The following is a 13,217-nucleotide window of genomic DNA, read 5'->3' as shown; positions in this document are numbered from 1 at the left end:
ACCTTTTGGAGGTTGCAGAGGGCAGCCCTGATGTGAACGGGGCCGTTTAAGCACCACTGCCATAAAGTTGTAACAACAAAAGTGTTTGAAGCAGAAGTGGAACTTTTATTTTATACTGCTTTTTTCTTTCTGCACGATTACACCGTATGGCTCAAATGTACTCTTTGTAGTACGGCTTTTAGGGAGCCAATAAATTCCCGAGTCCCTTCTGCAGCAAACACTGAGCCTGAGTCTGTCTGTGGGAGCACCGGGGCTGTGGGGCTCACCAGATACCCTCCCTCTCTTTATTTTCTGTCTAGCAAGCAGAGCTTTTCTAAATCTTTCAAAATGATGATCTTATACCATTCTTATAACGTAATTTGGTGTTCTGGAGAGAGTCGTAATTTTGTTATATATTGCTGGGGTTTAACTGCCATAATAAAGGACAATTTTTGAGGTGATAAAATGCACTAGGAATGTCATTAAATATGCAGCAAAGCTACGACACAATAGAATTAAGCATTAATGAATAACATACCAGAAATATTAGTCTTCTGTATCAGTTTAGGTCTTTTGTTCTTTGGTTATGATGAGGTCTAATGTGAAAAAATGAGACAATAAACAAGCTAAGCAAAATCAAATTTTAAAATGATTCGATAGAATCTTAATATATAGGAAGTTTCTAAGTTAAAGCTGTTGCATATCCACAAGGATGCTTTCCCTTGGATAAATTGTTGCAGTTTCATGTTTTAATGTAATTTTATTATTGGTGCACATTTTATTTTTACAATTGAATTATGGTACTATGGAGATGTAATTTACATTCTAGCCTATCTGCACACCACTGCAGTAGTAAACTTCTTTTACTGGCATATGCAAGAACTCCATAACTCTTGGTAAGTAGGATTTAACTATTTCTAGTAAAGAAACAAAAGCCTGATCCAGAGACTCATTAGAAATTTGATTTTGGACATAAGGACCCAACTGTCATTTGTGGATCTCTCTGTAAGTCAGGTTTTTTGACTTAAAGTTCATTTTTCTTGGGGATTCTGCATGCTCTATGCTGATTTAGCCTCCTCATTTCTGGTTTTTGGGGGGCTGTCCAGGGGTTTTTGTTTGGTTTGTTTGGTTTGGTTTGTTTTTTTTCTTGAATGTGATAACTTCATGCTCCTGAAGTTTCCATTCTATGGTTCTGTGTTTGTTCTGGGTGGAGCTGTGTCTCCATCAACACATGCAGTCAGAATGGGGTCCAAATGGTTCTCTCTGAATATGCCAGGGCCTATTTTAATTTTCGGGGTGAGAACAAATTAATTTCATTGTTTCCATTTCTGGCTGGCAGGAACTTTTTTTGATTAAAGTTTCTTTGTACCGCATCTGCCAGAGCTGGTGCTGGAAGGGATCACCATGGGGCATCTCCTTTGGGCTGTGTCACTGCTTAAAGAGGAGATAGGTTGGTGCTGAAGCCCAACCCTTGCTGCTGGATGAGGAATTCAGAGCTTATATACGAAGGGTGTTTTGCTAGCTTTGTTTACTGTGAATTTACAGGTTTGGGAATGGGACTGGAAATTTTCCTACCCTAGATTAACTCACCGAAATTCTTACTATTTCTTGCATGAGGCTGATGACAGTTTATTCTGTTTTTTTATTTTAAGCAATAAATGTGAATTCCCACAGATAACAAAGAATCACCTTAAACCCCCCACCTGACACACTGCTCCTGCTGCACAACGTACACTCTTCTCTAAAGCAAAGATGTGAGTCATGTATTGACTTCCCAGTGATTGCTCTTTGAAGATTTTGTGGCTTTTGTGTCAGTTGTTTGAATAACTGTTTTACTGGTGAGGAGTTTGACAGCAAGCAAGCTGGCAGGCCCGGCTGTATCTCAAGAATAGGAAATAATCTTTATCATTCCTGCTCCTTTAGGCTGTAATTCTGCTGTATCAGGGAAATATCCTCAGTTGTGGTATCAAAGTTTTCATATGGGGAGAATACCAACCTCCTTAAACTCAGTCTTCAGCGTTACTGCCACTGGTTTCTTTTTCTTCTACAGAATATGTGAGGTTTAGAAGTAAAATATAAATACATAAAGTATAACAAATATCCAGGAGGCAGCTTTCAGCAGCTGCTAATTTTAAAGTAATGTATTAATAAAATGAATTTAGAGTTCCTTTTAATAATTAGCAACAGCAAACATAACTTTCTGAAGCGATGTTTTCAGTGTCTCTAAAAGTGATTACCCCAAAAAAAGAGTATCTCTGTAGATAAATCATCTGAAAAAGTGTTAAATTGTCTCTTTTGCTACCTGATAATCCAATTAAGTGGTGATAAGAAAAATAGCTCTTGGAGAATTTCAGGGAAGCAGAATAATGTACTTAGTGTTGTACCAGAATCAAAATTCCACATAATCATGGGTATCCATGGATACTGAAGCAACACTTTGATTACTAGATACATCCATTACCCTTAAATACCGGAGTTAGGTGTTTAATGCCCCGAACAATTTACTGCATGACTGCCTGAACTTGCACAGAGAATTCTCCTGGGGTTTTTGCCTTTCGGAGGCGCAGCCCTGGATCTGTCAGCAGGTGCGAGGAAGACAGCGACGGTATTTTTAAGACACTCTGTCTTCTTCCCAAGTTGCTGTGTGCTTTGCAACTGCTGCCTCCCAGATGGCTCAGCTCGCCCGCCTGTCCTCGAGCTGCCTGCGAACTGGAGCGTTACGTGATGTGGCCCAACCTCCGGCCCACGTCTATGACACAGGAGTGGGATTCCTGTCAAAAAAACTCCTGTGATAATCTTTCACAGTGCTTGGGCTGTTGGCACTCGCTCGGCACCGAATAGATGGGCTCGAGGTTGTGTCTCTGCAGCACCCGGCCTTCTATTAGGAAATTTTTTTCCACTGAAAGGGTTATTAAGCAATGGAGAAGGCTGCCCAGGGAAGTGGTTGAGTCACCATCCCTGGAGGTGTTTAAAAGATGGGTAGACATAGTGCTTAGAGATGTGGTTTAGCGATGGCCTTTGTCAGTGTTGGGTTGATGGTTGGACTAAATGATCTGAAAGGTCCCTTCCAACCCAGGCAATTCTATGATTCTATAAGAGGAACACATCGGTTATTTCGTGGCATAGAATCATAGAATCTTTGGGTTGGAAGGGACCTTAAAGATCATCCAGTGCCACCCCCCTGCCATGGGCAGAGACATCTCCCAGTATGAGGAGATGGACCAGGAGGTTGAAGCCTCAGTTTCCCCACCAGAGTTTTGACTTCTCCATTTGCTTTGCAGAGCAGGAATGGGAACCCTGGGAAAAAGCTTCCTCTGCCCAGAAGCTGTTGTGGGTCCTGAAGGCAGCCCAGGAGAGGGGCACCTGGGGGCTCATACTCGTTTGTTCCCAGCAGGGTCCCTGCCACCAGCTTGGCTTTTTCCTTTCTGTTGCATGAAAGGATCCAGTCCTCTTTCCTAGGGTTGATAGTGAAAAAATAAAACGCAAAATAGAAGAGTAAAACAGGCATTAAAAAGCACTTTGATAATGAGCCTTGGGAGTAGGATTGTTTAACCCTGATTTCTTAAGTCTTCATTTTTTCACCTTTTGCAAAGATTGCAGGTTTTGTTATTTTATTTTCTTCTTTTTTTTCCCCTGCTTTTTTGTACTCACAAGATATCTTTTATATTACCAGAGTTCAAAACCAACTTCTTTGAATGTCTCAATACAAGTTTTCATAGCAAAACTTTTTTTTTTTTTCTGGAGGATACTTGTGAAGCAGAATCTTACATAAGTATTCTGCTGGAAAGGGGAAAAAGAAGAAAGCCGGCATTCTATGTAGGCAGGGAATGAGTGGGTTTAGTCCATTGTTCCTGACAGTAATTGAACAAACTAAATCCTTCCTATAAGGCATTTTGCTAAAAGTGAAATCAGGAAACCAGGAAACAGATGTCACATCATCCTACTTGTTGCACAACTAGTCCTTTTCAGCCTGCCCGTGCTCACCTGCTCGGCTTGGGTTTTTCTGACCATCCCTACTGCTTTCTCCTTCCCTGAGCTTCAGTACTGATTTCTTTTTTTTCTGTTCCTAATTGAATAGTAATTTTCTGGAAAAAAAAAGGACAGAAAATATTCCATTTACAACTAGTTCTGGGGGGAAATTTGATTTCATGCTTCCTAAATCTCTCTGTAAATGGAGACTAAATTCAGTCTGCAGCTTCGGCTGGGGAGAGAGGGGGAGGAAGATGAGGCTGCAGGTTGCCAGTTCATCCCACAGCAGTGTGGGGATGGCTGTGCTCCTGGGGGGACGCTGAGGCCCCCCCTGTACCGGAGAGCAATTTACCATCTGCACGTGGTGGCTTTGATCTCAGTTTTGATGCTGTTCTTTGACTGAAAATCAGCATCATCTTCTGCTCCAGCTGGGGGTGGTGCAGCTCTGCCCCGGGTACCCGCAGGCGGTGGCAGGGTCAGGGCACTGGGACAGCTGAGGTGCAAGTTCAAGACTTCTCTGGGAAAGGAGGAAACTCATATTTTACCCAATGTCTGTTTTAATCATTGGGTGAGAGGGAGAAACCAGAACCTCCTGTGTAGCTCCTCCTCGTTTATTTCCTCCTGCAGGTCTGCAATAATGACTGCTTCCAATTCAGATTAAATTGTTTTAGGTAAAATTAATTGTATGATTTTTTTTCATTTTAATGAGGAAAACTGAAGATCTAGCAACCACAAAATAAGTTTGATCTCTACATTTTCTTTTTCAGTCTGGCAGCCAAACCAAAAAAATCAGGTATTTGTACATCCTTAATTGCCAACATCCTGAGCAGTACCTCAAGATAAATTTCCTCTGTCTCCAGCATCACTTAATTAAAACTTCTCCAGATGCATGTGAGAAAGCAGGGACCATTATAAAGATCAAATTGGAACTGAAGAATCTTTGTGCAAAGATTAACTAGAAATGGCGTTTCTTGAGACAGAAACTCTGCTACAATGAATCTTGTCAGTGACTTAACGAAGTTCAAAACGCTCTAGAAACACAATTTGGGGGGAAAATTTTTTTTCACCACCCAGAGAGAAGGGACCCAGCTTCACTTTGCATTTTGTTTGGTTGCCAAAAAAAAATCTGTTGTTAATTTTGGTTGAAATGGTATCATTTCTGTGTTTTCTCAGAGTGCTGCCAGTGGTTGCAGTGCGGGGAATTTTAATGCGGGAAACAATACCAAACCATCGGGTCAGTTTGCCAAAGTGGCACAAACCGAAGCTGTACAACCAAATAATTTTCAAGTTATTGTTTGAGGCAATGGTTTGCCTTGTTGTCTTATCCTTTTCATAGATCATTGTGCGTTCTCATGGCTTACTTGTTGGATAAAGGCGCATCTGGAAAGGCTGAACCCACCAGGTCTGCTCCTGGTCTTCCCATCCCAGATTTGATGTCATTAAAAAAAAACCACATTTGCTGGCAGCAGGGAAGGATGAAAAAGATGCCAATGTTGGGCTTCTATACATAGCCCAGAAGAGAAAGGATGTTGTTGCAGAAGTAGAGGGGTATAGAACTGACCGCCTCATCGTCGTTGTGACTGCCTTTCGTATTCTGATTTTTGTGAATTCTGAAATCTCTGTCATTGAAGGAGTTAAACATTTGCTGGCAGAATTGCTTGAGCAATGCATCTTGTGTATACCACAGTTCCTGTCTCTTATGCATGTCCAATATCCATTATCTTCATAACAATCTTTACATTTGGTTGCAGAATCCCCGTTGCCTGCTGTCTTCACTCGCTGGACAGAAATGACTGTAACTAAAGGCAGGAACCTTCTGTAACCAACTGGTTTAATGTGAAGTGCTGCTACTGGGACCAGTCCTGGGGGAATGGGGGGCTCTGGCACAGTCACAGGCTTCAGTGGGGGTTCCGCTCCTGGACTGCATTAATTGCCACAGCAGTCTCTGGCTAGTTGGAGCACTTGCTGCCTCTCCAGTCCTTCAAGGGTACTATGTTCTTGCAGAAATCCCGTGACAAAATCCGATGACAAAATCCTTAATTTGCAACTTTCACATTTTTACCACTTCATTCCCTTGGAGGATTTAAGAAACGTGTAGACATGGCTCTTTAGGGCATGCTCTAGTGCCCAGGATTGTTGAGTTGTGTCTGTTTGTGGTGGTTTGAGGTTTTTGGTTTTGGTTGTTGGTTTTTGTTTTTTTTTTGTGGTTGGACTCAATGATCTCAAAGGTCCCTTCCAACTATGAAGATTCTGTGACGGCTCCAGCCCATTCTGCTCCTCGTGTTGCCTCAGAGAATGCTTTCTTGTACCAGGCTCTCCGCCTGCCCATATAGTGAAAGCATTGTAGCCACTATACTGCAAATAAGATATTTGGGGTTTAATCATTGATATTTTCCACTTAGCCATAATCTCTGCTTACCATTTATCTATAATTCCTTTGTGCCAGCGATGGCACGGAGGTTACCAGGGTATTGCATCAACCACTCCATTTGGGAAGGCTCTTCCACCATCCCGGCTGGAAGAGCTGTAAATGCATCGAGTTTGACCACAGCACCTCTACTGTAATTGTCACAGTAAAAAAGAACCTCTGTTCCCCTCCCTTCACCAGTGAACAGCTGAGAAATGAAGACCTGACCTCCCAAAGGCAGTAGAAAAACTCTGTATCACAAAAAGGACCTGAAATCTGCCCTCCCAAACTCCAAACTCTTTCCTTTCTCTACCCTGGCGTCTCTGTTCTTTGAAAAAAACCCGGGGGAAATTACATACTTTGAAGCTGTACGTTGCATTAGAGGCTTTTTTTTCCCTGGCTATTGAGAGCCTGGCCACAGCTGCCTCTCTGTCCAAAGATGCTGGGTTCAGCTGGAATCATTATCAGCTATAATAAGATTTTTGGCTTCTCCATCCAGGCGATAGGGATCGCGTGACCCACACGAGAGGGGTAATTACTGTCAGGGTGGGCTGCTGAGCGAGCAGCCTCCCCAGCCATTTTAGCCTTTTCTTCAGTCACTTAAATCACATAGCTCACAATTACTTAATGTTAAATACTGGGTTCTTTAATGATAGTTTTGCAACAGTGTGTCACCTGATTTAGGGTATTTATTATTTTTTTTTCCCCTTGGATCCAGCTGGGGTCTGTTCCTTGGGGCTGTGTTTCCAACCCTCTCCTGGGAGAGCCAGCTTTTCCTGAGTGGAAGCAATGGAGAGCTATGAGGGATTGCAAAGGACCTTCACGGCAGCTTCAGATGTGTCTAAATAACGGCTCCATCCAGCGTGCGAAAGCCCTTTGGTCTCGACACCATAAAATATCCCCTCTCCTCTGCTGCCAGGTCCAAGCGGGAGCCTCTTGAAAGGGCACCACAGAAGGAATGCATAAATTTCCAAGTGACAAATCTTGGTGCTTTATAACAGTCTGTGGGTTGGTTTTGTTGGGTTTTTTTTTCCCCGCATCTTTCAACGAATTCTCCAAAGTTCCCACATCCTTATTCAACAAGAGAAATCAGACTCTCTGGTCGGAGATCTGAAGTGCCTTGTCGTGATGGAGGGCACTTTCCAGGAGCAGCTAACAAATAAATTCTCCTCAGGCACAGTGCCAGCAGGGAGAGATTTTTCCCCAAGGGAGACACAGGGATGGCATCCCCTCGGATTCCAGTGGTCTGTGGGAAACCCCGAGCTGCCCGGGGGTGCTTTTCACCAGGACATTGTCCCTGCCGAGTGGACCATCCCCTCGGATTCCAGTGGTCTGTGGGAAACCCTGAGCTGCCAAGTGGATGGGGAATTTCAGGAAAGCTGGGAAACTCTGCTCCTGGATTTGAGGTGATTCTGCCTAGTCCTGCCTTGGGGCAAATAAATAGAGCATTTTAAAAAAATGTTTAAACTTTCTGAACTTCCTAGCAATGAGACGTTCTTTCCTCATTTCAAAATGAAGTTTGCTTTTAAAAGTCAGCATTGTTTTCTTTTCAAGAAAAACCAGCAATTTACAATCATTTCAGGTTGTAATAATTGTAAAACGAAATGAAACATTCTGTGTGAGTCAGAGAGAAATTTGGGGGTTATTATTCTGTTCTATTATTTTTCAGCCTTCCCTTTTCACCACTTTATTTCTTCCCACCAAAACCAATCTTTTTTCCCCCCGAGACTCTGGATCAGCGATTACCAACAGGCCTGGCCTGACTTCAGGCAACCTCTGTGTCTCTGCTCCTCTACGTCTAAAATAAGGCGAAATGATCCTGACCTACTTTGCAAAGTGCTCGGAGATCTGCAGTACAGCTCCATTTGGCAATTTTAAGCCCCTGCATTTGGTCTTTCTGAATGTTCAGTGTGTTTTTTCTGCAGGTGGTTGTGTGTCTGCTTCGCCCTGGTTTGGGACGAGTCCGTTCTCCCCCGCAGACCCCGTGTGCCAACGGGGATGAGCCTCCTCCTCTGTGCTCTGGCCCCAAGAACACCTCTATTATTTCATTTAACAGGACATTTAAATCTGTATTTTTAAAGCATATCTGTGAATATCTCCTTTGTCCTGCTGTCATTTAATTAATTCATCCCTGCTGCTGTTTCTTACTACGCGTCTCTGATACTTTATTAATTAACACACTTTGCAGTACGCTGAGGAAGTTGGTAACTAAGATGCCATAAAAGATGAAAGTGTTTATCACTGAGAAACGAAATAATTAAGGCAAAAGTGTGTTTTCATCTGCCAACAATGACAAGCAGAATATCACTGGAGCCGTGGGGTTTTGTTTTGGTTTGGTTTTTTGCTGTTTGTTTTTAGTTTGTTTGGGTTTTTTCTTCACCCTAAAACAAGCTATAGAACTGTAATATATGAACTGTGCTAAAACAGAATACTTCTTTGGTATGGATGGATCTACCGCTGTACCTGTGTTGCTGCCATTTTTGCAGTCTCACCTGTGTATTCATGAGAGGTCCCTTTCCCAGACACGCACTTTATCTCGAGGCCTCAATTCCTTGGGCTGCTCCATCCCGTTTGGTGAGGGACAGATGAATGAGTAACAATTTTCTTGAACAATCTTTGCTTGCCAATATCTCAGCTCCATTGCTGTTCCTGTTCCAGAGAAGTTGTTTCAGGGGAAGCGTTTTCCTTCAATATCCTTCAACTTGCAAAATTCAAAAGAATCTCAGCTCTCCACTGAGATGAAGTTTGTCTAACACATTGTCAACATCACTTGCCTTTCAGCCTGATGATGTTGGTTTTTTTAATCAGTTTAGGCTTGTTCAGGTTGTTGTTTGTTTGTGGTTTCGTGTTTTTTTTTAATCCCTCTACTGACTGGTTCATTTGTTTATTTTGCTTTTCTATGATATTGTTCTTGCCCATCTGTTTAATCCATGACCCTACCCAGGCACGCTGCACACTGTGTATCTCAATGCGTGCTCTGTGCAAACAAATAATTGTACGAATCCCTCAGGAAGCTTGATATGAAGATTAAGTGCTCTGCAAGGACAGCGATCCCATCAGAGAGTTTCTCTTCCTCCCAGGCTCCTCTTCCAGCCATGTGTATTTCCTGCTGCCATTCCTGTGCTCTCCTCTGACAGAGACCTTTTCTTCTTTCTTCTTTCCTCTGCAGGTGGGCTCTGCATTGCTCAGTCCCTGAAAATCCCCCAGGATCGCAAGGACAAGACCATTGACTTCGACAAAATTATCAAGCAGCTCCTAGAAACTCCCAACGCCAGGGCCATCGTTATTTTTGCCAACGATGAGGACATAAAGTAAGGCTGACTGAGGGAATGAATTCATTTGGGCTTGATAGACACGAGGAAAAGAGAAAGCAAATAAGAATACTAATAATGAAGTGGGGATGTGGAGCTCATGTTGTGGAGGTGCTGCTGTTGTTGCCCAGACCGTGCATCACTGTACTGGGGAGGGGGGAATGCTGATCAAGGTCTGGAAGCTTGGGTTACCCGTGCATTGGGTGGCAGATCTGACCTTGCATCTCAAAGAGGCATTAAGAAGGTGCCCCCCTCTCCAAGCTCACGCTGCTCCATATGATTCATTAATTCAAAGTATTTTATGTCAAGTGATGGTCACTAGCAATAAAATGGCTTGGATGCTCAAGGTTTAACCACGTAAGTTGCTCAAGGTTTAACCACATACCACTTGTTCATAAATTAATATAAAGAGTATTTTAAAAGTGTGACTCTCAGCTGCCCATGTTACATCTTCTCTCTCCAGAATGTTAAATTAGCTTTAAATTTTGATGGCATTGTCAGTTGCTGAGAGGCTCAGTTCTACAGAATGAGACACAAATAAATTAGGATAAAGTTTCAGTAAAGTCAATGGCAAAACCCTAAGTTCTAATGGAATCAGTATTTCAGTCTTAGGATACAGGGTGAATTAAAAGAAAGGTTCAAACTGTGCTGCATGAATCATGGTACAGGGTGTTATGAGATTCCTGAGCTTTGTTGGGTACAGGAATATGCCATTTCTGTTCTCTCTACACTTGCAACACACCATTTCTTCCAAGCAATTATATCTTTAAATGAAATTAATCTGTGAACAAAACATTCTTTTCTGCAGGCAAATCCTGGCGGCCGCCAAGAGGGCGGATCAGGTTGGCCATTTCCTGTGGGTGGGCTCGGACACGTGGGGCTCCAAGGTGAGCCCCTTACTTCAGCAGGAGGACGTCGCGGAGGGAGCCATCACCATCCTGCCCAAGAGAGCGACCATCGAGGGTAAGAGCTCTCTCTCCTGCTTCCTGCAACACTGCCGGTACAAAAGTTGTCATCCATACTTTTTTTCTGATATGTGTTTTGTGAACAAACCCGTACAGACATGGTGTGATACAAAGAGTATGAAGTACATTGAGCAAGTCTTCGTCTCCTGAAATTTTCCCAAATGTCTGTGTTCCTCAAATGAAAACTACACGTTATTTCCACAGTTGAGAAGCTGCACACAGTCATTTGTTAAAGGCACGGTTTCAGAGCTTATATTAAGCTGTGGTGACATGACAGGACCTTTATTACTTAAAAGTTAAAAAAAATGATCGTAACATACCATGTATATACATAGGAAGAGAAAATCTTTTTGCAATTTACGTATTATTTCAGAAGTGGGTAAGTTTTCTACTGAAGAAGTAAAAAATCATTTTAATATCAGCTGTTTCCCTTTAAACTTAGCTTAACTTTTATTGCATTCAGATCAAGATCTATAATTATTTATAAACATTGCTTGCATGATTCACAAATACATGTACTTGTACATATGCATGTGTACATAAAAATTATGGGAAACTTTTTTTACATAAATCCCTTTGTTTCCCAACATTTTGGTGTGTTCTCAAGTGTTTCTTGTCTGATCTTTTGTCAATTTGTTATCCCTTTTGTCTGTGTCGATGTTTAACTGTCCAAATGGCTTCCTCTGGGCAAATCGAACTCACCAATTAGTCTGTGTTCTCTATAATATGAAAAGTTCTTTATAAGGGAGACACTGAGTAAATAAAACATCCCCCTTGGCTGGCACATGGCTTCGTGTGGGGCAGGGTGTCCAAAGAGCCCTTCAACATCTTGCCCACGTTAAGTTCTGGTGTCTTCATTCATTGGAAAGACAAATATTTGCATTCATTTTTACTGTGTCTGCACCTCCACCTCATCAGTTATTCGTCTCAGCTATATAATATGCTTCATCGTTTTACATTTTTTAAACCCTGGAGGCATTTCTGCATGTTATTTCTCCATAAATACGTAAAGTTGATATACAATGAAGTGTTTTGTTTCTGAAAACCAGGATGTTTTAATAATCTTTTCCTACTGTCTGTTTTCATCCCTGAGGGTTTCTGACACAGAAACAAAAACTCTGCCAGCAGTACAGGGAAATAAAAACTTTCCAAGTTTGTTTGTTTTAAAATATTTTCCTTCTGTATTGAGCATTAAATACATTGGACTCAATGGGAAACATGCAGTTTGCTTTCGGCCACAACAAGTGATGTAATAGTGTGGAAGGGTTCAGGTACAGACAGTTGGTTAAATAACAGTTACACATATCCGTGTATTTAGTATATCTACAGAAAAATATGTCCCTTGAACCCACAAATACCTTCTTATTCAGTGAATATATTTGACTATTGCCTACAAGTTGGCTAGTTGCATTTTGCACTTGTAGTCACGTAGATTGCATGATTGTGATGCTTTAATTACTTTTACCTGTCTATATAATTGTGTTCATTCTTCAGGTGCGGGTGCTGCATGGTAGATATGTATTTTTAGGTCTGTGAGTTGCTTGTTGCTTTGGGGAAAGGGAAAAACCCCTTTGCCAGAAGTAGGTGCCACACTTGGTATGGAAGGAGAGGCTGAAAAAGTGCCCCAGAAGAGCAGCTGCAAATGTCTCCTGGCTGTTCCGTGACCCCTCAGAAAAGTTCAGGCTGGTTCTTACCTTTTTCGGTCCCGTTCATCCATCCCTAATTGCCATCTGTGTCTGCCATCTGCTGGGTCCCGTTAGGCAGAAGAGTAAAGGGATGGTGAAGAGCACAGAGCGAATTCCCAGCCTCCTGAAGCAGTTTTCCAGAGCTCGACATTTCCCCTTTCCCACCAATTCCGTTTCTGTTTCATCTCTAAGAGAAACATCCAGTGAAATCTGTTGCTTACAGAAGTAATCCTTAGGTATCAGCATTTATTCGCTCAGTGAGGCTGTTATCCATATGGATCCTCTGCCTTCCTTGCATTTAGACTGCTGTGTGTTGTTTTGTTTTTCTTTCTGTTGTTGCAGTAATTTCATTTGGCCATGAATCCAAGAGAACTAGAAACAGACATTTTAATGCTATTCTCTTATCATCCAGCAATGAGCATCTGCTTCCTAAAATTTAGTGGTGCATTTCTTTTGATGAAGACATGAAATAAATTAAATAAGAAGCCTTGGTTTTCCCCATAAATCGATGGAAACAAACTAAATTAGCAGAATGGAGCCCGATTTTCCCCAAAGGACTGTGTCTGGAGCAGGTTCCCAGCCCAGCAGTCTCCTTTTTGCAGGGGGGGTGGGCAGCAGCGTTCACAGGCTCCAGGGCAAGGCAACAGCTTCTGTCCCACTGGATTTGGTGAGAACTTCCTTATTCATCATGAACAGAAATAGAAAATGTAAAAGTAAACCCCTTATTTTCCTCCTCAAGAGCATCTTCTTTGTTTTCTGTGTTTTTGGTTTTTTTATCAGTGTGTGAAATCGTATTTGGGATATATTAGAAAAAGTTTCCTAACAACATGCACTGGAAACAGAGAGCACTGCAGCCTTAACCTATGCCTTAACCTGAAATATGTGATGCTGCTGGTCTCTT

The 13,217-nt window shown here is 42.1% G+C and overlaps 1 protein-coding gene across 2 annotated transcripts in view; it reads left to right on the top strand.

Moving 5' to 3' along the window:
• GRM7 (glutamate receptor, metabotropic 7) overlaps window positions 1–13,217 on the top strand; it is a 292,383-nt gene that overhangs the window by 146,308 nt on the left and 132,858 nt on the right. For both annotated transcript variants that reach the window (XM_014946806.1, XM_014946805.1), the window contains exons 3-4: window positions 9,525–9,666; window positions 10,475–10,629. In XM_014946806.1, coding sequence (XP_014802292.1) covers window positions 9,525–9,666; window positions 10,475–10,629 — 297 coding nt within the window. The remainder of the gene's footprint in view (window positions 1–9,524; window positions 9,667–10,474; window positions 10,630–13,217) is intronic.

This window comes from Calidris pugnax, unplaced genomic scaffold, assembly GCF_001431845.1.
Source record: "Calidris pugnax isolate Ruff unplaced genomic scaffold, ASM143184v1 scaffold81, whole genome shotgun sequence".
In the NCBI taxonomy this organism is placed as follows: domain Eukaryota; kingdom Metazoa; phylum Chordata; class Aves; order Charadriiformes; family Scolopacidae; genus Calidris; species Calidris pugnax.
The sequence above is the reverse complement of the archived record's forward strand: the minus strand, read 5'-3'. Positions and strand labels throughout refer to the sequence as shown.